The 25,090-nt window shown below is 45.5% G+C and overlaps 1 protein-coding gene across 8 annotated transcripts in view; it reads left to right on the forward strand.

Annotated features, from left to right (window-relative positions):
• Positions 1 to 4,975: 4,975 nt before the first annotated feature.
• slc30a9 (solute carrier family 30 member 9) overlaps positions 4,976 to 25,090 on the forward strand; it is a 181,666-nt gene continuing 161,551 nt past the window's right edge. For 2 of the 8 annotated variants that reach the window (XR_015073915.1, XR_015073921.1), the window contains exons 1-2: positions 4,976 to 5,129; positions 21,965 to 22,015. Coding sequence is in view for 3 of the 8 variants with exons in the window: in XM_085969322.1 (XP_085825448.1) it covers positions 5,039 to 5,129; positions 21,965 to 22,015 (142 nt within the window). In the remaining 5 variants the exon portion in view is untranslated. Of the gene's footprint in view, positions 5,130 to 18,297; positions 18,399 to 18,436; positions 22,125 to 25,090 lie in introns of those variants that run through there. The other 6 variants (XM_085969322.1, XM_085969360.1, XM_085969333.1 and 3 more) reach the window with 6 other exon arrangements.

The raw sequence follows: 25,090 nt of genomic DNA on the forward strand, positions 1-25,090 counted from the left end.
CCCCAGTCTCTCTCTCCCCCCCCCAGTCTCTCTCTCCCCCCCCAGTCTCTCTCTCCCCCCCCCCAGTCTCTCTCTCCCCCCCCAGTCTCTCTCTCCCCCCCCAGTCTCTCTCTCCCCCCCCAGTCTCTCTCTCCCCCCCCAGTCTCTCTCTCCCCCCCCAGTCTCTCTCTCCCCCCCCAGTCTCTCTCTCCCCCCCCAGTCTCTCTCTCCCCCCCAGTCTCTCTCTCCCCCCCAGTCTCTCTCTCCCCCCCCAGTCTCTCTCTCCCCCCCCAGTCTCTCTCTCCCCCCCCAGTCTCTCTCTCCCCCCCCAGTCTCTCTCTTCCCCCCCCAGTCTCTCTCTCCCCCCCCAGTCTCTCTCTCCCCCCCCAGTCTCTCTCTCCCCCCCCAGTCTCTCTCTCCCCCCCCAGTCTCTCTCTCCCCCCCCAGTCTCTCTCTCCCCCCCCAGTCTCTCTCTCCCCCCCCAGTCTCTCTCTCCCCCCCCAGTCTCTCTCTCCCCCCCCAGTCTCTCTCTCCCCCCCCAGTCTCTCTCTCCCCCCCCAGTCTCTCTCTCCCCCCCAGTCTCTCTCTCCCCCCCCAGTCTCTCTCTCCCCCCCCAGTCTCTCTCTCCCCCCCCAGTCTCTCTCTCCCCCCCCAGTCTCTCTCTCCCCCCCAGTCTCTCTCTCCCCCCCCAGTCTCTCTCTCCCCCCCCAGTCTCTCTCTCCCCCCCCAGTCTCTCTCTCCCCCCCCAGTCTCTCTCTCCCCCCCCAGTCTCTCTCTCCCCCCCCAGTCTCTCTCTCCCCCCCCAGTCTCTCTCTCCCCCCCCAGTCTCTCTCTCCCCCCCCAGTCTCTCTCTCCCCCCCCAGTCTCTCTCTCCCCCCCCAGTCTCTCTCTCCCCCCCCAGTCTCTCTCTCCCCCCCCAGTCTCTCTCTCCCCCCCCAGTCTCTCTCTCCCCCCCCAGTCTCTCTCTCCCCCCCAGTCTCTCTCTCCCCCCCAGTCTCTCTCTCCCCCCCCAGTCTCTCTCTCCCCCCCCAGTCTCTCTCTCCCCCCCCAGTCTCTCTCTCCCCCCCCAGTCTCTCTCTCCCCCCCCAGTCTCTCTCTCCCCCCCCAGTCTCTCTCTCCCCCCCAGTCTCTCTCTCCCCCCCCAGTCTCTCTCTCCCCCCCCAGTCTCTCTCTCCCCCCCCCAGTCTCTCTCTCCCCCCCCCAGTCTCTCTCTCCCCCCCCAGTCTCTCTCTCCCCCCCCAGTCTCTCTCTCCCCCCCAGTCTCTCTCTCCCCCCCCAGTCTCTCTCTCCCCCCCAGTCTCTCTCTCCCCCCCCAGTCTCTCTCTCCCCCCCCAGTCTCTCTCTCCCCCCCAGTCTCTCTCTCCCCCCCAGTCTCTCTCTCCCCCCCAGTCTCTCTCTCCCCCCCCAGTCTCTCTCTCCCCCCCCAGTCTCTCTCTCCCCCCCAGTCTCTCTCTCCCCCCCCAGTCTCTCTCTCCCCCCCCAGACTCTCTCTCCCCCCCCAGTCTCTCTCTCCCCCCCCCAGTCTCTCTCTCCCCCCCCAGTCTCTCTCTCCCCCCCCAGTCTCTCTCTCCCCCCCCAGTCTCTCTCTCCCCCCCCAGTCTCTCTCTCCCCCCCCAGTCTCTCTCTCCCCCCCCAGTCTCTCTCTCCCCCCCCAGTCTCTCTCTCCCCCCCCAGTCTCTCTCTCCCCCCCCAGTCTCTCTCTCCCCCCCCAGTCTCTCTCTCCCCCCCCAGTCTCTCTCTCCCCCCCCAGTCTCTCTCTCCCCCCCCAGTCTCTCTCTCCCCCCCCAGTCTCTCTCTCCCCCCCCAGTCTCTCTCTCCCCCCCCAGTCTCTCTCTCCCCCCCCAGTCTCTCTCTCCCCCCCCAGTCTCTCTCTCCCCCCCCAGTCTCTCTCTCCCCCCCCCAGTCTCTCTCTCCCCCCCCCAGTCTCTCTCTCCCCCCCCAGTCTCTCTCTCCCCCCCCAGTCTCTCTCTCCCCCCCCAGTCTCTCTCTCCCCCCCCCAGTCTCTCTCTCCCCCCCCAGTCTCTCTCTCCCCCCCCAGTCTCTCTCTCCCCCCCCAGTCTCTCCCCCCCCCAGTCTCTCTCTCCCCCCCCAGTCTCTCTCTCCCCCCCCAGTCTCTCTCTCCCCCCCCAGTCTCTCTCTCCCCCCCCCAGTCTCTCTCTCCCCCCCCAGTCTCTCTCTCCCCCCCCCAGTCTCTCTCTCCCCCCCCCAGTCTCTCTCTCCCCCCCCCAGTCTCTCTCTCCCCCCCCCAGTCTCTCTCTCCCCCCCCCAGTCTCTCTCTCCCCCCCCCAGTCTCTCTCTCCCCCCCCCAGTCTCTCTCTCCCCCCCCAGTCTCTCTCTCCCCCCCCAGTCTCTCTCTCCCCCCCCCAGTCTCTCTCTCCCCCCCCCAGTCTCTCTCTCCCCCCCCCAGTCTCTCTCTCCCCCCCCCCCCTGCATGTTAACTTTCAGTGATTCATGTACAAGGACACCCAGGTCTCTCTGAACACCAATATTTCCCAATCTCGCACCATTTAAAAAATACTCTGCTTTTCTATTTTTCCTACCAAAGTGGATAACTTCACATTTCTCCACATTATATTCCATTTGCCATGTTCTTGCCCACTCACTTAGCTTGTCTACCCCCCCAGTCTCTCTCTCCCCCCCAGTCTCTCTCTCCCCCCCCAGTCTCTCTCTCCCCCCCCAGTCTCTCTCTCCCCCCCCCAGTCTCTCTCCCCCCCCCCCCCAGTCTCTCTCTCCCCCCCCCAGTCTCTCTCTCCCCCCCCCCCCCCAGTCTCTCTCCCTCTCTTCCCCCCCCCCCCCCCAATCAATACAATACAATACAATACAAATCGCTTTATTGGCATGATAAGGTACATCTTATGTTGCCAAAGCATCAAAATACATTTATGGTTGAACACATAAACGCGGTTCCATTCATACAGTGTATAAACAGGTATTTCCCTGAGTTTTTAAATATATTTTCGCCTTGTTTATATATACTCTTGTCTTAGTTTACTGGTTGTCCCTCTGTTCATGGCAAGCTGTAACATAGTGTGCCGCCAGTGTTACACAGCTTCTCTCCTCCCCCAGTAGGAATGGGAGCTTTTGGTTGTCAGTCAGATTTCTGAATTCAGGGCATATTTGTGAGAATTTTTGATAGAAATTCTCTCTGATGCCCTGATATTTTCCACAGGCTGTGAGGAAGTGCATCTCTGTCTCAACTACTCCCTGACTGCAGTGAGAGCATATCCTGTCTTCTCTTGGCAGCCTGGTCTGCCTGTGTCTGCCTTTTTCGATCGCTAGGCTATGTTCGCTAAGTCTGTACCTTGTCAAGGTTCTTCTCAGTTTGTTATCCTTTACCATGGTCAGGTAATCAGCTATGTTGTATTGTCTGTTTAGGGCCAAGTAGCAATTGAGTTTGCTTTGGGTTTTTGTTGTTTCTGCCCAATATGACAGATATTTTTCCTTTTGCTTAGCGACGATTGTGTTGGGTCGAATTCTTTGTGTTACCCTGTCACTGTCCTGGGACTGGTTATTGTTAGTATTGTTATTAGTTACTTTATTGAGTCCCAGGACTAGTTGACTGAGGGTATTCTTCTTTATGGTCAGCTCTTGGCATTTCAGGGCGTCGTAGTGATAGCATTGGGGGTTGCTCATTTGTAGGTGATTCCAAAATTTGGTGGCTCTTTTTTGGATAGTGATTATTAATGGGTATTGGCCTAGTTCCGCCCTGCATGCGTTGTTTACTGTTTTCCTTTGAGTCCGGAGGATACTTTTACAGAATTCCGCATGTAGGATCTCAATTGGGTGTTTGTCCCATTTTGCAAAATCTTGTTGTGTTAGTGGTCCCCAGACCTCACTGCCATAGAGTGCAATTGGTTCAATTACTGATTTGAAAATTTTGAGCCAAATGCTAATTGGGATTTCTATTTGGATTGATTTTTTGATGGCATAGAAAGCCCTTCTTGCTTTCTCTTTCAGTTCATTCACAGCCAGTTTGAAGTTTCCCGTAGAACTGATTTTTAAGCCCAAGTATGTGTAGTGAGTGGTTTGTTCAATTTTGGTTGTTCCTACTGTGAAATTTATTGTGGGTCCATGTTGTTTGGATCTTTGCTGGAACACAAGGACTTTGGTTTTTTGGGGATTTATTGTCAGGGCCCAAGTCTGGCAGTACGACTCCAGCAGGTCCAGGTTCTGCTGTAGACCCTCCTTAGTTGGTGACAGCAGAACCAGGTCGTCGGCATAGAGGAGGAATTTAACCTTGGATTCATATAGGGTGAGGCCGGGTGCTGTAGATTGTTCAAGTAGTTTTGCCAATCCATTAATGTAAATATTAAAGAGTGTCGGTGAGATTGGCGAGCCCTGCGTCACCCCCCGCCCCTGTGGGAATCTCTCTCTTCCTTTCCCCCCCCCCAGTCTGTCGATCCCCAGGCCTCTCTGCCCCCCCAGTCTCTCTCCTTCCCACACAGACAGACAAACTCATTTTTTTATATATATATAAATATTTCTACTTTTTTCATAACAACATGCCCTCAAAAAACCCTCTGCACCACCGGGCACTCCAGCTAGTATTCTATGTAATAGGAACGTCTGATGAATAGAATGGTTTCGGGAAGGAACGCTGTCATCTCTCCATTTCACGTAGTGAGCTAAGTTTTTGGTTGTAGATTTCAATCTGGTTTGAAGAAATTCTGGAACAGTCTTCTGTTTTCATTCAGTATTACATCCATAAGTTTCCTCCTTGGTTGGATTTGATATTTTCCTTACTGTGACACATTCAATGTGTTGCATGCATATTTCTGTTCCTGCAGATGAAAGGGACTCTGTTGTGCCTCCATCTGTTTCCTCATAATACAATGTCAGCCTGACGAGACATACCCCTTGTTAATTGTAGGATGAGTTCTGTGTGAACACACACAGCATCCTTTAATATCAATGAGGTGAAAGATTCTAGTATTTTACAAGGATCTATTGTGCATCACCCACTGGGGGCCATTATTTAAGTTTAAACCATGAGTACTCTTTAATATACTAGTTTTTTTTTTCCCAGCAGGAAAATCTGTCTCCTGAACACACTGTGAATATGTTTCTTGGTCTGGTGCCGAAACCATGGCACACGTTGTGCAAGTTTTACCTCAGACATTATGCTGTTGGAGTCAGTCCAGCCCAATATGGTGAGTAAAACATAATTCTAGAATGCTATTGTATACCTGTTCCAGTGCCTGTTTTTACTAGGCCAGATTATTTTGTTTAATAGACTGGATCAATCACTTCTGTGTGTTATACCTATACAATTACAATGGTCCATAATTTGCAGGGAATGATAACGGTGAACTAACAGTGTTTGGCATTATTACCTCTCTAAAATTGACCATGACTTCAGGATTTAGCGTATGCGCATCTAAATGTGGAAATCCTGAAGTTGTGGTCAGTCATTCACTGCTCCGACACTGGTTGCACTGTGGACACACACACACACACGGACGGACACACACACACACACGGACGGACACACACACACACACACACACACACACACACGTGAGACTGACGAAAAATTGGCCTTTTCTGCAGTAATATTGTTAAATACCCCATTCAATGTTGAGCCTTGTTGGAATAGGTGTAACTGGGGTTTTAACAGCGTATTGACTGCTAAACAAATGTTAAGGCCCTGAAAAACTGTGTTATATTTGTGGAGTGTCAAATTTCTCCATTATGATAAAAACTACAATTTTTTTTAAAACTTAAAGAAAAGTTTGTTCATGATATTTCAGGTTCTACCTTATCCCTGTACAAGAGTCCCAATCTTTGTTTTGCTCGTTGTAACATTTTTAAAATGTTCGAATAAAAGTAGCTTCTCGTTTCCTGTCTGAGAATTCTGCAGTGTGATTGGCTGCTTAGACAGCTTGTTGCTGACACAGCAGCATTGCACTAGGGATTCCCACTACAGAGCGCTGAAATCACTTGAACGTCAAAAAAGACAAACTTCTCGCCACAGCTTTCTGTAGTGTATGTAACCTGAAGAAGGAACTATATTCTGCAGCCCCTGTATACTGCAGTACCAGTAGTGACCACCCCTGTATATAAGCCTGTGTAGTAACCTTGCATAGTAGTTTCAGTTTTGTCTCCGTTCAGTAAACACCTGTTCTAACCAACTCCTGCAGTCCGTGTCTCAATTACACACGGACGTTACACTGGCGACGAACAGATCCGAACTTACCTACAGTTCTGCACCACCTCACAGGGATCCATCCCTGAAGCAAAGTTATAGAAACATAGAAGATAGGAGCAGGAGTAGGCCATTCGGCCCTTCGAGCCTGCTCCGCCATTCAATGTGATCATGGCTGATCATCCAAATTCAGTACCCTGTCCCTGCCTTTTCCCCATATCCCTTGATCCCTTTAGCCTCAAGAAATATATCCAACTCTTTCTTGAATATATTTAATGAACTAGCCTCCACCGCCCTTGGAGGTCGAGGCCAGAAGGAAGAAATCCAAAAAGAAAAAAAAAACAGCAGAAACGGGCGTCAACCGTGGGCAACCGCCCTCTGATTCATCGAATTAGAAGATTTGCAGGAGAGGCTGTCAAGAGCGGGGCTTGGTTATCCAGTCTATGGTGTTCCAGCTAATCGGGCTGGTGGCAGGTAGTACACTGATCCTTCCTGGGCTGCGGCGGGCTAGAGCTCGATCGGGTGGCTTTTCAACGGGGCCGAGCAGCATTGTCGGGAAGAGGAGAGAGAGAGGGTGGAGCACACAGGGCGCGGCCGGTGCTACGAAGCCGGGCAGCATACAGACCCGAGAAGAGGGAGGGAAGTGTCCCATAGGGTCTGCTCTGACGACGGGAACAGTAATTAAAATAAAAGAAATTAGAAGCGCAGAAAGCCGCGAGGAGCTGCAGTTTGCCACGGGGACCGCGGAGAGCGGCGTTGGCAGCAGCGCGGGGGGAAGCGCGCGAAGACCATAGGGCGTCGCCATCAAGGCATAAAAACGCCAGCAACAGCACTAGCAGCAGCGGGAAGGCAGAAAGCGCGGGAGGCGCCATCTTAATCCAGCGGGGAAGAAGGCAAAGCGCGGGAGGCGCCATTTTGTTCAATCGGGGAAGAAGGCAAAGCGCGGGAGGCGCCATCTTAGATCTCCAAGATGCCGAAGACTGGCAATATCACTGCCTTCGATAATACAATAGAAGACTGGACCACGTATGTGGAAAGAGTCGAAGTATATTGCGAGGCAAATGAAGTAGCCGATGAGAAAAAGACATCGGTACTACTAAACTTAATGGGCGCAAGAATGTACGGCCTATTGCGGAACCTGATCACTCCAGTCAAACCGATGGCGAAGAGTTTTAATGAAATTGTTGATATCCTACAGGAACACCTAAATCCTACACTGCTGCTGATAGCAGAAAGATTTAAATTCCACAAGAGATATCAGCATAAAGATGAGAGCAATGCTGATTACCTTACGGAACTACGCGGGCTATCGAAGCACTGCCAGTTCGGAGCAGGACTGGCAGATACCCTACGGGACAAATTTGTCTGGACTCCTGAGTGAAGGAACACAGAAGAAGTTACTCTCCGAGAAAGAGCTGACACTAGATAAGGCTTTCAGCGTGGCAATATCATACGAAGCAGCAGCAAGGGGAGCTGCGGAAATACAGCAAAAGCCACAGGAATACGGCACCCATGAAATGACACGGGGATTTGAAAAATGTTATCGCTGCGGCAGAACAACCCATGACCAGAAGGACTACTGGTCTAAGGACAAAACATGCAGGCAATGCGGAAAGATGGGACACATTGCACGAGTTTGCAGGTCCGGGAAGAAGACTAACGACAACAAAAAGGCTACTAAGGAACAGTACAGGAAAGTACAAAAGATGACGGACAGTAGTTCCGAAGACCAGAAGAGCGATAGTGAATCCGGGAACAAGAGACTAAGCTGTCTCAAACTACACAACGTAATCACAAAAGAAGATCACCGAACCATTTGGGTCACCCTCACGATAGCAGGGTCCCAAGTAAAAATGGAATTGGATACAGGATCAGCCCTGACCGTCATGAATCGACGAGACTACGAGCGGCTATTCTCACACATACCCTTGAAAGACACACCCATTGTCTTGAAGACGTATACGGGGCAGAAAGTATACCCCAGAGGGAAAATAAGGGTGCCTGTCGAATACAACGGCAAGGAAATACAGAAATTGTATCTGTACATACTGCAAGATGGTGGACCACCGGTATTGGGACGTGAATGGATCAGAAAGATAAGTTTAGACTGGCACTCCATTCAGGCACTGATGGTGGCTGGTAAAAAGGATGACGACGTCACACCTGGACGATTGTCAAAAATCTTAGCTAACGCCAAAGAGGTATTTCAACAAGGACTGGGCACTCTTAAAGGCGTAACCGCCTCGATAAAAATAGAAGCGAATGCAATTCCCAAGTTTTTCAAAGCAAGACCGGTACCGTATGCAATTCGCCCAGCTGTCGAGGCAGATCTGGAGAATGCAGGCGTGTTATCTAAGGTAGACTGGAGCGAGTGGGCGACACCCATCGTTCCTGTCATGAAGAAAACGTTAAACAATAAGTCTGAGGAGCCAAGGAACGTTCGCATCTGTGGGGACTTCAAGGTGACGGTGAACCCAGTCCTTCACACAGTACACGAGGATAGAAGATATTTTCGCCTCACTATCTGGAGGGAAGCATTTTACAAAAATTGACCTAGCACAAGCATATTTGCAGATGGAGGTTGAAGAATCCTCTAGGAAATATCTCACGATAAACACTCACAAAGGTCTTTACCAGTATAATCGACTGGTATTCGGAGTAGCATCAGCTCCGGCGATATGGCAAAGAGCGATGGAACAAGTCCTGCAAGGGATTCCGGGGACTCAGTGTTACTTGGACGACATCCTAGTGACAGGTGAAAATGACAGTGAACACCTTGCCAACCTAGAGCAGGTGCTCACTAGACTAAGAGAACATGGGCTACGAGCCAATCACCCCAAGTGCGAGTTTTTTAAGAAACAGATATCGTATTGTGGCCACGTGATTGATGAAGAGGGGGTTACATAAGTCCCCTGACAAAATTGAAGCGGTAGTTAAGGCTCCAGCGCCTGAAAATGTGTTGCAACTGAGGTCATTCCTCGGATTGGTGAATTACTACCATAAGTTTTTGCCGAATTTGTCCACAATTCTGCACCCACTGAACGCCCTACTACAAACTGGAGTAGCATGGAAATGGAGCGGAAATGGAGCGATGAACGTAAGCGGGCCTTTCAGAAGTGTAAAGACCTGATCACTTCAAGAGAAGTATTGGCTCACTACAACCCATCACTACCGATAAGACTGGCGTGTGATGCGTCTCCCTACGGCATTGGAGCGGTACTGTCAACATAAATTCCTTGATGGTTCAGAGAGGCCGATAGCTTTTGCGTCACACTCGTTAACTTCAGCCGAGCGTAACTACGCCCAGATTGACAGAGAGGCCCTCAGCCTGGTGTGGGAGGTGAAGAAGTTCAATCACTACCTGCACGGACAGAAATTTACTCTACTAACTGATCATCAACCTCTTGTCTTCATTTTCAACCCTCAGAAGGGTGTCCCGATAATGACAGCACAACGGCTACAGAGGTGGTCCCTTTTCCTAGGGGCACACCAATATGACATCGAGTACAAAGGAACTAAACAGCATGGGAATGCTGATGGATTGTCGCGCCTACCGTTGCCGACGGTGGAAGAAGCACCTGCAGTGTATCCTGTGGAGATATTCCACTCGACCATAGTCGAATGTCTACCTGTGACGAATGCAAACATAGAAAAGGAAACACGAAATGACCCGACACTCCAGGGTCTATGATTTAACGGAGAAGGGATGGCCAGCACATGGCAAACCACTGTTGCCAGCATTCTCGCCGAGAAGAGAACAGCTGTCAGTGTGCCGAGGAACCTTGATGTGTGGATCCAGAGTAGTAATTCCACCCAAATTGAAGGATAGAGTGCTCAATGAGCTTCATGAGGGTCATGTGGGAGGGGTAAAAATGAAGAACTTAGCCAGAGCGTTTGTGTGGTGGCCGGAAATCGAAGAGATGACCAAGAGCTGTACAGGATGCCAGAAGGTCCAAAACGCCCCACCACAAGCCCCGCTACATCCATGGGAGTGGCCCTCATCTCCATGGCAAAGGGTGCACATTGATTTTGCTGGTCCATTTATGGACTCGATGTTTTTAATTGTGGTGGATGCACATTCAAAGTGGCCAGAGGTAATAAAAATGTCCTCAACCACCACAGAAAAAACTATCAGTCTTACGAACCATATTCGCCAGAAATGGGTTGCCTGAACAGATTTGCTCCGACAATGGGCCACAGTTTGTTTCTGAAGAGTTCCGGAGTTTCTTAAAGAACAATGGTGTTAAGCATTACACATCCGCCCCATATCATCCAGCCACCAATGGAGTGGCTGAGAGGTTCGTTCAAACATTTTAAGAAGGCTATCAAGGCAATGTGTAATGAAGACATACCCCTACAACACAAGGTGGATAACTTCTTGTTTGCCTACCGGAATGCGACACATGCGGTTACCAACCAAACTCCAGCCATGATGTTCTTCAATCGAAGACTACGATGCCGCTTGGATTTGGTTACGCCAAACATCAGAAGAGATGTGGAGAACAGGCAGTTTCAGAATATGAATGAAAGGCCAACCAGGAGTTTCAAGATAGGTCAACCAGTTTTGGCCCGGGACTACCGCACAGAGAAATGGCAGCCAGGAACGATCTGCACACGGCAAGGACCTCTAATGTATACCGTGGACGTTGGAGAGAGCATTGTAAGATGCCATGCTGACCAGATTCTAGAGTCACTGGAAAACGTCAAATCTACACCGCGATCCTATACACCTGGTGATGAAACCGAAGTACCAATTGCATCTACCTCAGAATCGGTGATATTGGAAGCAGACGAACCAAACAACGACGTTGATCCCGAATCAACTTTGCCAGAAGAACCTGATACCCCAAAGAGGCGTTATCCGGACAGAATCAGGAAGCCTCCTCAAAGACTGAATTTATAATTGATTAACTTCAGCTAATGTATATAGCAGCTGTAATTGTAAATATGTTATTTAATTATTAATCGAATGTTATGTACTGTTTAGCTAAAAGGGGAGGAATTGTAGTGTATGTAACCTGAAGAAGGAACTATATTCTGCAGCCCCTGTATACTGCAGTACCAGTAGTGACCACCCCTGTATATAAGCCTATGTAGTAACCTTGCATAGTAGTTCCAGTTTTGTCTCCGTTCAGTAAACACCTGTTATAACCAACTCCTGCAGTCCGTGTCTCAATTACACACGGACGTTACACTTTCTTCCCAGCAGTGACCGTAAATTCCAGGCCAATAAGTGTCTAATTCAGAACATACAGTAACAGTAGATTCACAATCTGCTTGTGAATTATAATAGCACAAATTAAATTGGCAGGTTGAAACAGTATTTATAAAGCTGAATTAATTTTAATCTGTTCAATCCCATCTTCATTTAGCTAATAGGTGTTGCTTTGCTGCCTGATTTGCCACAGAGTATGTCATTTGGTAGTGTGTCTTTGTTTTGGTACCGAAAACGGTTTTTAATTGGGTTTGAACTTTGTAAAAGAGTACCAGTCATGTACAAATAGCTTATGACTGAACACAAAACATTTATCAGACGTGAGATCTATCTGTGATTGAAATTGATTATAGAATTGAAGGTTCAAATATGTAATTTTTCAATCTGCTTTGTGTGGCATACATCACATAGGTAAATATGTAGTTACAGTACAAATTGCAGCAAACAAAATTCAATTGGGATAATTGTAAAATGTTAAAGCCCGTCCCAACGGAACAGCTCCCTCCTGCCCCAGTACTGGTGCCAGTGTCCCAGGAAGCAAAACCCATTTCTCCCACACCAGTCTTTGAGCCACGCATTTAACTCTCTAATTTTATTTGTCCTAGCCCTTGCTCTTGTCCAACAGGTTCGAGGTTCTTACTCCCTGTGGGGACAGGAGCAGGGACTGCAGGGAGGATGAGCAACCTGGCCACAGCACCGTGGGACGGGGGGCCATTCAAGAGGGGAGAGTAAATAGAAATGTTGTAGTGGTAGGGGATAGTATGAGAGTTCTTTAATTGTTACTTCTCTTTAAATCATTCTTGATAAGATTACTTAAGCAGTTTAAGTAAAGGGGAAAAGTTAAATATTTGGGATTCTGTTGGTTTAAGAAGAGTAAAACAAGGTTACACTGCAGTAGGAGTAAATTGGCACAGCAGGCAGTGGAAACCAGTTTTCTAACCAACCAGCAGTGGTGACTCATTTGGCTGTAAACAAATTTGAAAGTTCTCTATCTGAATGCACGTAGCATTCGTAACAAAATAGACGAGTTAATGGCACAAATAACTACATATGGGTATGATCTTGTGGCCATTACAGAAACATGGCTGCAGGGTGACAATGCCTGGGAATTAAACATACCAGGTTATTTAACGATCAGGCAGGAAGGAAGGGGAGGTGGGGTGGCTATGTTAATAAAGGAAGGAATCACTGTAATACAGAGAAATGATATTGGGTCAAAAGATCAGGATAATGAAACAGTTTGGGTGGAGGTAAGGAATAATAAGGGGAAAAAAACACTAGTGGGCGTAGTCTATAGGCCTCCGAACAGTTGCAACTCTGTTGGACGGAGTATCAATCAGGAAATAGTTGAGGCTTGTAATAAGGGAACATCTATAATTATGGGGGATTTTAACTATCATATTAATTGGACAAATCAAATTGGGCAGGGCTGCCTTGAGGATGAGTTCATTGAGTGTATTAGGGATGGGTTTCTTGAGGAGTATGTAACTGAACCGACCAGGGGGCAAGCAACCTTCGATCTGGTCCTGTGTAACGAGACAGGATTCATTAAAAATGTCCTAGTAAAGGATCCCCTTGGAATGAGTGACCATAACATGGTTGAATTCCATATTCAATTAGAGGCTGAGAAGGTTGGATCTCAAACAAGCTTGCTAAGCTTGAATAAAGGAGACTATAAAGGTATGAGAGCGGAATTGAGTACAGTGGATTGGGAAAATAGATTAAAGGATAAGACGATACATGATCAGTGGTGTACATTTAAGGAGTTATTTTACAACTTCCAAAAAATATATATTCCACTGAGAAGAAAAGGGTGTAAAAGAAAAGACAGCCATCCGTGGCTAAGTAAAGAAATTAAGGATAGTATTCGATCAAAAACAAGGGCATATAAGGTAGCCAAATCTCGTGGGAGGATAGAGGATTGGGAAAACTTTAAAAGACAGCAAAAAATAACAAAAAGATTGATTAAGAAAGGGAAGATAGATTATGAAAGTAAATTAGCAAAAAATATCAAAACAGATAGTAAGAGTTTTTATAGTTATATAAAAAGAAAAAGGGTGGCTAAAGTAAATGTTGGTCTCTTAGGATGAGACCGGGAAATTAACGGTGGGAAATATGCAGATGGCAAAATCACTGAATATTTTGTATCAGTCTTTACAGTAGAAGACACTAAGAATATCCCAACACTGGACAAACAGGGGGCTATAGGGGGGGGAGGAGCTAAACACGATCAAAATCACTAAGGAAGTGTTACTCGGTAAAATAATGGGACTCAAGGCGGATAAATCACCTGCACCTGATGGCTTACATCCTAGGGTCTTGAGGGAAGTGGCGGTAGGGATTGTGGATGCATTGGTAATAATTTTCCAAAACTCCCTGGACTCAGCAAAGGTCCCGGCAGACTGGAAAACTGCTAATGTAACACCCTTATTTAAAAAGGACAGTAGACAGAAGGCTGGAAACTATAGACCGGTTAGCCTAACATCTGTGGTAGGTAAAATTTTGGAGTCCATTATTAAGGAGACAGTAACAGGACATTTGGATAATCATAATTTAATAGGACAAAGTCAGCATGGTTTTATGAAGGGGAAGTCATGTTTGACAAATTTGCTGGAGTTCTTTGAGGAAGTAATATATAGGGTGGATAAAGGGGAACCAGTGGACGTAGTGTATTTAGACTTCCAAAAGGCATTTGACAAGGTGCCACACAAGATTATTGCTTAAGATAAAAAATCACGGGATTGGGGGTAATATTCTGGCATGGATAGAGGATTGGCTATCTAACAGAAGGTAGAGAGTTGGGATAAATGGTTAATTCTCAGACTGGCAATCAGTAACCAGTGGTGTTCCACAGGGGTCAGTGCTGGGTCCCCAACTCTTTACAATCTATATTAACGATTTGGAGGAGGGGACCGAGTGTAACATATCAAAGTTTGCAGATGATACTAAGATGGGAGGGAAAGTAGTGAGTGAGGAGGACATAAAAAACCTGCAAGGGGACATAGACAGGCTAAGTAAGTGGGCAGAGATTTGGCAGATGGAATACAATACTGGAAAGTGTGAGGTTATGCACTTTGGCAGGAAAAATCGTAGAGCAAGTTATTATCTTAATGGCAAGAAACTGGAAAGTACTGAAGTACAAAGGGATCTGGGGGTCCTGGTGCACGAAACTCAAAAGGTTAGTATGCAGGTGCAGCAAGTGATTAAGAAGGCCAATGGAATGTTGGCTTTCATTGCTCGGGGGATAGAATGTAAAAATAGGGAGGTATTGCTTCAGTTGTACAAGGTATTGGTGAGACCGCACCTGGAATACTGCATACAGTTTTGGTGTCCATACTTGAGAGCAAGTATGTCTTTTCTTGAGTCAGTACAAAGAAGGTTCACTCGGTTAATCCCGGGGATGAGGGGATGGACATATGAGGAGAGGTTGAGTAGATTGGGACTCTACTCATTGGAGTTCAGAAGAATGAGAGGCGATCTTATTGAAACATATAAGATTGTGAAGGGGTTGGATCGGGTGGATGCGGGGAGGATGTTCCCGATGATGGGTGAAACTAGAACTAGGGGCATAGTCTTAGAATAAGGGGCTGCTCTTTCAAAACTGAGATGAGGAGGAACTACTTCACTCAGAGGGTGGTAGGTCCATGGAATATGCTGCCCCAAAAAGCTGTAGAAGCTACATCATTACATAAATTTAAAACAGAAATAGACAGTTTCCTAGAAGTAAAGGGAATTAAGGGTTACGGGGAGCGGGCAGGAATTTGGACATGAGTCTAGGTTCGGATCGGACATGGCCCTGTGGGTAGCGGAGCGGGCCCAGGGGCCGTGTAGCCTGATCCTGCTCCTATTTCGTGTGTCTAATTCTGTTAGATTCAGGAGATGGTTCTGTGATAGTGGATTGGCGGTTAGGATCAGATCAGCCATGATCTTATTGAATGGCCGATTGGCCTACTCCTGCTCCTATTTCTTATGTTCATCCTTATTTTCTTTCAAAAACCACTCAATGCTCATATAAACACAATTTATCCCATTTTATCGGATGTGCATTATGAATGAAATAATTTTCTGTGGAAAAGTAGACCGTGTGTTTGGTGATAAAATCATTAATGCTTTAACATTTAAGCTTACAGATACTTGCCTGTATTGCCAATCCACATCAGGATCAACAACAACAACAAGTTGTATTTAAATAATGCCTTTAATGTAGTAAAATGTTCCATGGTGCTTCACAGGAGTATTATAAGACAAAAAATTGACACTGAGCCACATGAGGAGAAATTGGGGCAAACGACAAAAACTTGGTCAAAGAGGTAGGTTTTATGGAGTGTCTTAAAGGAGGAAAGAGAGGTTTAGGCAGGGAATTCCTGTGCTTGGGGCCTAGGCAACGGTGGCACGGCCACCAATGGTTGAGCGATTATAATCAGGGATGCTTAAGAGGCCAGAATTAGAGGAGCGCAGATATCTCGGGGGTTGTGTTGTGGGGCTGAAGGAGATTATAGAGATAGGGTGGGACGAGGCCATGGAGGGATTTGAAAACAAGGATGAGAATTTTGAAATCGAGATGTTGCTTAACCAGGAGCCAATGTATGTCAGCGAGCACAGGGGTGATGGGTGAACGGGACTTGGTGCGAGTTAGGGTACGGGCAGCCGAGTTTTGGATGACCTCAAGTTTACGTAGCGTAGAACGTGGGAGGCCAGCCAGGAGTGCATTGGAATAGTCAAGTCTAGAATAACAAAGGCATGGATGAGGGTTTCAACAGCAGATGAGCTGAGGCAAGGGCGGAGATGGAAACAGGCGCTCTTGGTTATGCCACGGATATGTGGTCGGAAGCTCATTTCAGGGTCAGATATGACGCCAAGGTTGCGAACAGTGTGGTTCAGACTCAGACAGATGTTAAGGAGAGGGATGGAGTCAGTGGCTAGGGAACGGAGTTTGTGGCGGGAACCGAAAGCAATGGCTTCGGTCTTCCCAATATTTAATTGGAGAAAATTCCTGCTCATCCAGTACAGTGTGTCGGACAAGCAGTCCGACAATTTAGAGACTGTGGAAGGGTTTAGAGACTGTGGAGGAGTCGAGAGAAGTGGTGGTAATGTAGAGCTGGGTGTCATCAGCGTACATGTGGAAACTGACCCTATGCTTTTGGATGATGTCGCCAAGGGGCTGCATGTAGATGAGAAATAGGAGGGAGCCAAGGATAGATCCTTGAGGGACACCAGAGGTAACGATGTGGAAGCGGGAAGAGAAGCCATTGCAGGTGATTCTCTGGCTATGATTAGATAGATAAGAATGGAAATCTGATCAAATTGCAAATGTTTACTGTCATTTGAGGTCAAATGTTAGGCCTAAGCAATTACCTATTTCTATTCATTGATATATTTTGGAGTTTAAAGGGTGCATTTACACTACAGCTTTAATGTTCAGCTTTGCAGTGTAAATCTGAAGTTAGGGTGCAATTTGACTCACTAGACCCTGGATACTTTTTAAACCTATCTGCAATTCATTTAAAATGTTTAAGGTGGTTGGCAAAAGAACCAGAGGTGACATGTGGAAACATTTTTTTACATAGCAAGTTGTTATGATCTGGAATATACTGCCTGAAAGGGTGGTGGAAGCAGATTCAATAATAACTTTCAAAATGGAGTTAGATAAATACTTGAATAGGAAAAATGTGCTGGTTTAATGGGAAAGAGCAAGGGAGTGGCATTAATTGGATAACTCTTCCAAAGAGCCAGCACAGGCATGATGGGTTGAATGGCCTCCTTCTGTGCTGTCTCATTCTGTGATGTCTACTTGTTCTTGATTTCCCCAATCAAGAAATAGTTTCTCCTTATCTATCCTATCAATAACTTTTAACATTTTAAGCAGCTTGATGCGCTATCAATTACTCATAAAAGACTGAGAGTTAGAAGAGTAACCAAAGGCTTTTATTAACAACAGAATGGAGGTCTGCCTCGCGTGGTCGACCGGTCCATGATACTAAGGGCTGGGGAGCAGTCACCTTTATACTAGGACCTGTGGGAGGAGTCAGCCGAGGCATGTCCAGGCATGTACACAGTGGAATACAAACAGTGGTTTACCACACAGCTCAATCAGATCACCCCTCAAATTTCTGTACTGAAGGGAATGTGAACCAAGTTTATGCAACCTGTTCTCATAATTTAACCCACTAATCGCTGGTATCATTTTGGTGCATCTGCGCTGTAGCACCTCCAAGGCCAATATCTTTCTTGGGTGCAGTGCCCAAAACTGAATGCAGTGCTCTAGATGGGGTCTGACCAATGCTGTATACAACTGAAGCATAACTTCCTCCCCTTTGTATTCCAGTCTCCTTGAGATAAATGGCAACATTCCATTAGCCTTTTAAAACATTTTTTTAACCTGTTTACTAGCTTTAAATGATTAGTGCGCTCTGACTCCCAAATCTCTTTTCTACAATTCCTAGTTTCTCACCATTTAGAAAATACTCTGACTTATCTTTCTTGTGTCCAAAGTGGATGACCTCACAATTGCCCACATTGAATGCCATTTGTCATAGTTTTGCCCACTCACTTAATCTGTCAATGTCCCTTTGCAACTTCCTGCTTCCATCTGCATTACTTATTGTCCCTCCTAACTTTGTGTCATCTGCAAACTTGGATATACAATTCCCTATTCCTTCATTTGTCATTAATAAATCCAGTTGAGGCCAAACCAGTGTTTTATAACGGTTCATCATAACTTCCTTGCTTTTGTACTCTATGGGCTCGATTTTCCAAGCCCCGAGGAGGCGGGTTTGGAGACTGGAGTGGTGGGAAAATTGCAGAATCGGGGGGAAGGAACCCATCCCGCCTCCGTGCCAATGTCCCAGGAGGCGGGTACCCGACCTGTGCTGGGAGCCGTCTCCCTGAGGCGGGAAGGGGATTAGTGCCAATTAACAGGTAGTTAACGGGCAGTTTTTTGCCTGATCCCTATTTTTAGCCCTGAAGCGTGAGCTGTCTGACGGCTCCGAACCACGCCAAGTTAGCGAGTCGGACTGCCGGTCTGCAGGGGTTGGAGAGGTCGAGATGTCCATTGTGCTGGTGAGTGATGTGTGCAGAGGTAAGTGTGTGAGGTAAGTGTAAAGTTTTACTTACCTTTACTTTCTCCTGCAGGCTTCCTTCCTTCAGTTCTTGGGAGTCCCTCAGTTCACCAGCACAGAAAGCAGAATGGCCGCTGAACTGTCAAAAGCTGCAGCCTCGGCTTTCTGGTCTGGAGAGCTCTCTAACTGAGTGAGTAGAAGGACTCAAGTTAGAAGACAGATTGTCGGTGTTTCACAGCTTCACAGAGCTGTCAAACGCTGATTTTTCATCTGTCAAAAGCTCTTGACAGATGAAATGTCAATCGCTGACGTCACCAGTAACCAGGTGTCCCTTAATTGGCCTGCTGAGCCCGCAGGGTGGGCTTAACAAGGTCAATCAAGGGAAAATAGCGTGGGTTGGCCACAAGTCGATGGAGACAGGACTACAACCCAAAAATTGGGAGTCCCGCCTCCAAAAGCTCCTCATTGACACAATCGAGCCGTATGTCTCTATTTATAAAGCCCAGGATCCTGTATGCTTTTTTAACCACTTTCTCAGTATATTTGGATTTTCAGAAGACATTCGATAAGATGCCACACAAGAGGTTGTTGAACAAGATCAGGGTTCATAGGATATGGGGTAATATATTAGCTTGGATTGAGGATTGTACAGAAAACAGAGTAGGAATAAACGGGTCATTTTCGGGATGGCGCGGTGTAGCTAGTGGAGTGCCGCAAGGATCAGTGCTTGGGCTTTAGCTATTTACAATCTATATCAATGACTTAGATGAGGAGACCGGGTGTAATATATCCAAGTTTGCTGACGATACAGCTTGCTTTCCCACCTAGCTTTGTGAGGAGGATGTAAAGAGGCTGCAAAGGGATATAGACAGGTTAAGTGATTGAGCAAGAAGGTGGCAGATGGAGTATAATGTGGGGAAGTGCAAAATTATCCACTTTGGTAGTTAGAATGGAAAAGCAGAAGATTTTTTAAAAGGTGACAAACTAGTAAATGTTGGTATTCAGAGGGATTTGGGTGTCCTTGTACACGAATCACAGAAAGTTAACATCCAGGTACAGCAAGCAATTAGGAAGGCAAGTGGTATATTGGCCTTTATTGCAAGGGGGTTGGAGTATAAGAGTAAGGAAGTCTTGCTGCAATTATACAGGGCTTTAGGTGAGACCACAGCTGGAGTACTGTGCACAGTTTAGGTCTCCTTACCTAAGGAAGGATATACTTGCCTTAGAGGGGGTGCAACAAAGGTTCATCAGACTGATTCCTTGGATGAGGAGTTATCCTATGATGAGAGATTGAGTAGAATGGGCCTATATTCACTGTAGTTTAGAAGAATAAGAGGTGATCTCATTTGAAATATATAAAATTCTTAGAGGGCTTGACAGGGTAGATGCTGAAAGGCTGTTTCCCCTGGCTGGAGAGTCTAGAACTAGGGGTCATGGTCTCAGGATAAGGGGTCAGCCATTTAGGACTGAGATGAGAAATGTCTTCACTCAAAGGGTTGTGAATCTTTGGAATTCTCTACCCCAGAGGGCTGTGGTTGCTCAGTTAATGAGTATATTCAAGACTGAGATCAACAGATTTTTGGGCAGCAAGGGAATCGAGAGATAGGCCGGGAAAGTGGAGTTGATGTAGAAATTCAGTCATGATCTTATTGAATGGTGGAGCAGGTTCGAGAGGCTGTATGGCCTACTCCTACTCCTGCTTCTATTTCTTATGTTCTTACACAAAGTACTTTGTTTAATAAATCTGTCATTACCTTGTGTTATATTGCAGTATCATCTGCATTTGTCTTTATTGGGCCTACATCTCCCTTTGCCACTGTCTTACTCTTAATAAATGTATAAAAATGTTAACTACTAGCTTTTATATTACTTGCAGGTTTTTTCTCGTATTTCCTTTTTGCAGTTCTTAATATTTTCTTTGTGTTCCTTTGTTGCTTTGTATATGTCTCCCAGCCTACTGGGTTACCACTTTTCTTGGCATTTGTGTAAGGCACTTCCTTTAGCTTTATATTAAATCTTGCCTCATATGATGACCATGGGTTGCTTGACTGAGCAAGTGGAACTTTTGCTCTTTAGGGGTATGTATTGGTCTTACATTCTATTAAATACTTAATTGAATATCTCCCACTGTATTCTGTACATTTACCTGTTAATAGCCCAGTCCAGTTTAATGTGTTCAGCTTGCCTCTCCTTGCTTCGAAGTCAGCCTTACTTAAGTTAAAAACCTTAAGTAAGTGTGATCTTTCTCCTCAAACTTAATGCCAAACTCTCTCATTCAAGGTGTCATCTGACTAAAGCACTACACAGTTTGAACATCAAATCTTACAGCACAGAAGACGACCATTTGGCCCATCGTGCCTGCACCTAAAGCTATCCACTTAGTCCCATTTTTCTTCTTTTTCCTTATACCTTTTTATTTATTTTTCAAACATTTATCCACTTCTCTTTCAATAGCATTATGGATTCTGCTTACACTGCTGTTTCTGGTGGGCATTCTATGCCCTAATAACCCTCTGGGTAAAAATATATATAATTCTCCCAACCTCCTTTTATTCTTTTGGTAACTTATGCCCTCCAGTTACCTCCTCACCAATCAGTGAAAATCGTTTTTCCCTATTTAGCTTATCGAACCTCTTCATAATTTAGAACATCTTCATCTGTTGTTAGTTAGACTTGTCCTTGCCTGTTTAATCGCGCTGATATTTTGCACCAAGTTGCTGGACGTGCGAGCTAAAAAACTTGCAGTGAGGAAAACCGGGTATCTGGAACCTGAGTGAACAGGCAAGCAACTGTGTAGCTCCTTAGCCAATCAGATTAAGGTTTGTGAAATAAACAGTGCAATGACTGACGAGGAAGTGTAAATTAAAGTGGGTGAATTCAATGTCAAATCGGGTGCAGAGAGGAAAAGAAAGATTGGATTAAGAGAGGAAAAAAAGAGAAAAGTTTATAAAAAAAAAAAAATTTAAAAAAAAATAAAAATTTCACCTTTTTAAAATCTCCAACTATTAAAACCTGAAGGAATGAGACTCCACACTTGTAATAGTTAATTTTCGGTGCCAGAGAGACTCATTGACAGTAATTAACAATTGGCACATTTGTTAAAAGAATTTCTGACTGCTAATCCAGGCTTAATTAAATATGTGCGGACGTTAAATGGCTCCAAAACAGTACGCCTTGCATCACTTCAGACAAGCTCTAACTTCCTGTGGCAAGCTTAGTTTGTATCTAACGTGCATGTACAGCAACTTTACATCATTCAATGCCTTTCAATGGTGAGCAAGACAGCAAGATGCTATTTTTGCGAAGCAAACAGCAGAGCGGCGCATCTTTGACAGCAACGTTTAGATTGCCACATTTAATCGTGCATCTGCCCTCGCCTCAAGTTGCTGTAGCTTTTGCGCATAAATAATGGAAAACACTATTAGCCTCACTGTTATTTTGACAGCAAATTATGGGCCATTAATTCTACTTCTGCAATGACTATTTAGGAAAGGCATGTTGCTCATGTCCTTCCTTGTGAATACTTGGAGGAATTAATTATTCAGAATATTAACTATCCTCTTTCAGCTCCGTTTGCAGTTAGAAGGTTGTGGATTCAAACCTCACGATGGAACCTGAGTACGTAACCTAGGCTGACATTTTAGTGCTGTACTGAAGGAGTGGTGCATCATTGGAGATGTTGCCTTTTGAATACGACGTTAAACAGAGGGCCCATCTGTCTGTTCAGGTGGATGTAATCGATCCTATGGCACTATTCTGAAGTGGAGCATGGAGTTCTCCCTGTGTTCTAGTCAATATTAATCACTCAACAATATCTCTAACACAGAGTACCTGGACATCCACATATATTCTTGCTGTGTGCAAATTAGCTATTGCATTTGCCTATGAAACAACAGTGACTGCACTTCAGAAGTAATTAATTGGCTATGAAACACTGTGGGGCATTGTGAAGATGGGAAAGGTGGCCCCTCATTTTATTGAAGCTAGCTGCTTTAAAATTATATACGTGGTTCCTGATCCTCTGTGCTTTTGAATCCCAGATTATGTCAAACTTGGTCATTATCCCCTGATGGTGCCATGACTTCCATTTCCTAAATGTTGCCCGAATCATTACCAAGATGTGGACTACTTGTGGCTTACCTGACACTTTGGGTCATGAAGCAGCCATGTATTATATTTCTGAGCCACTCCATATTCCCAACTCTGGTAGATTGAATTTGTCAATAAAGTAACTTTTCTGTTCACACATATCCTTCATTTGCAAACAAGCTTCCTTTTTATTCAGACCTGTAGTCTTTATGACACCTCAAGTGTTGATCTTTGTCATTTTCATTTTATACTTCTCTAATCTGAGTGGTTTATTTTGTAATTTTCTACTACCTGCAGGATCACTAGCTTCACAGGAGCTGGTGTAGCATAGAGCTACACCAGCTCCTTTCCTATCTGCTTCATCTTTTCTGTAACCCTGGATGTTGTATTAATTATCACCCTCTAGGGTCCTCGAATGTTTCTATTATTTGTACTACATTGTGTTTCCCTACTAGCACAACAGTCTACTATTCTGGTGTCTCAAAACCGGGTATGGTAGTGTAGTGCGATTATGTTACTGGACTAGTAATCCCGAGGCCTTTTTTAATAATCCAGAGAATGTGAGTTTAAATACCTCCATGGCAGTTCGAGAATTTGAATTCAGCTTTTTTTTAAAAAAAAAATAGAAATAAAAAGCTGGTATCAAAGCATGTCAGAAATTAAGAATCAGGAATGCTGACTGCTATCACAATGAATTAGTTCATGGGCTAAGCCAGAAAGCAGGTTTTTTGAAAAGTTGGAAAGTGGTGAAAACTAGTGGATGATCTACAAGTCATCACAGTGAAGCAATTAATGAAAGAAAGAACAAACTTGCCTTCATGTAGCACCTTTCACAACCTCCAAAGGTGGCAAAGCATTTCACAGCCAATGAAGTACTTTTGAAGCCTAGTTACTATTGTAACGTGGGAAAATGCTGATAAAACACAGTAGTCTACCAGCACCCCAAAAGAGAACAGGCTGTGTTCTGACAAAAGGATCTATGCCTGAAATGTGAACATGCTTTCCCTCCAGATGCTAATGGTTCTACTGTGCATCCCTGCACCCAAGAAGACAGGGTCTAAATTTGTTAAAGTTAGTTATTAGACCAGAGGGCTGTAGAGCGCATAAGAGAAAGGTCAGGTATAGGCCCAGAATTTGCAGTCAGCGTCAAAAGCAAAGGCATTCGCTGCTGGCCCCGATGAAAGCTGCCCACAGACATCTTGCAATCTCTGATGCAAGAAGTCGAACTTTGCCTTTTTCGATGCATAAATGATTTCAGTGCAATATCATGGGGAATTCCTAACGCAATCTGCGGTGACATCAACAAGCTGTCTAAGCAGCCAGTCACATTGCAGAATCCTCAGACAGGGAAGCAGGAAATGAGAACCTGTTTTTATCTCGACTTTTAGTGTAAAACAAAGATTGGGGCTCTCATGAGAATAAGGTAAACCTGAAATAAATATGAACAAACTTTTAAAAACAATTTTTTTTAAAGATTCTTAAAACTTTTAATTTTTATCACATTGGAGAACTTTGACACTCCACAAAATGAAAATTCGTTTTTCACGGCCATAACGTTTGTTTAGCAGTTAATACGCTGTTAAAACCCCAGATACACTTAGTCCAACAAGGCCTAACATTTAATGGAGTATTTAACAGCGATGTTACCACGGAAAAGCACAACTTTTCAGCAGTTTCACTGATTTCACTAATTACACTGATTGTCAGCTATTTGGGCGGGGGGGGGTGGAAATGGGGCACAGTGCAGCCAGTGTCAGAGCAGCGAATAACTGACCGCAACTTCAGGATTTCCACGTTTAGCATGCGCTACATCCAAAAGTTGCTGTCAGTTTCAAGAGGTAAAACAACGAACGCTGTTAGTTCACCGTTATTACCCGTCACAAATTCCTGCCAAATGTTTTTGATGCTTGAGTTGAACTTTGTTGGAACATTGTAGAGAACTGAAGGCTGGAATTACACAGGGAAGTTAATTCAACAATCCACAGGGCAGCCTGAATCACACTTGTGGACAGAATAGAGGTGTTCCTCAAAGGATTCAAACAATTTGCATTTGTACGTCTTAATCAAAAAGAAAAGAAAGACTTACATTTATATAGTGCCTTTCACGACCATAGGACGTCTCAAAGTGCTTTGCAGCCAATGAAGTACTTTCGGAATGTAGTCACTGCTGTAATGTAGGAAACACGGCAGCTAATTTGCACACAGCAAGCTCCCAAAAACAGCAATGTGACAATGACCAGATAATCTCTTTTTGTTATGTTGATTACTATGTTAATGTCAAAATGAAAGTACCTCATAAACATTACCCTGAGGTCAAGGCACAAACATTAGTACTCCTCAGCAACACAAAAGAATTTCACCCCAACAGTACCATTAGCTCAAGAACTTTTAATTACCCCCTGTAATGGCTTAATTTATTGACAACATTTTTCCCCCATGAACAAAACTTGTTTTGTTGCAGTGCACTCTTTTTATTGTAGTTCTACAGATGTAGAGTGAAAACTGCATATCCTATTATGAAACTTGGGGCGTATTTACATTACAACTGTAGTGTTGCACAAACACCAAGTTGCAGGATAAATCTGGAGTTAGGGCTTGACCTGT

Source organism: Somniosus microcephalus, chromosome 2, assembly GCF_052327205.1.
Source record: "Somniosus microcephalus isolate GS21.2 chromosome 2, FLI_Smic_1.0, whole genome shotgun sequence".
NCBI lineage: Eukaryota > Metazoa > Chordata > Chondrichthyes > Squaliformes > Somniosidae > Somniosus > Somniosus microcephalus.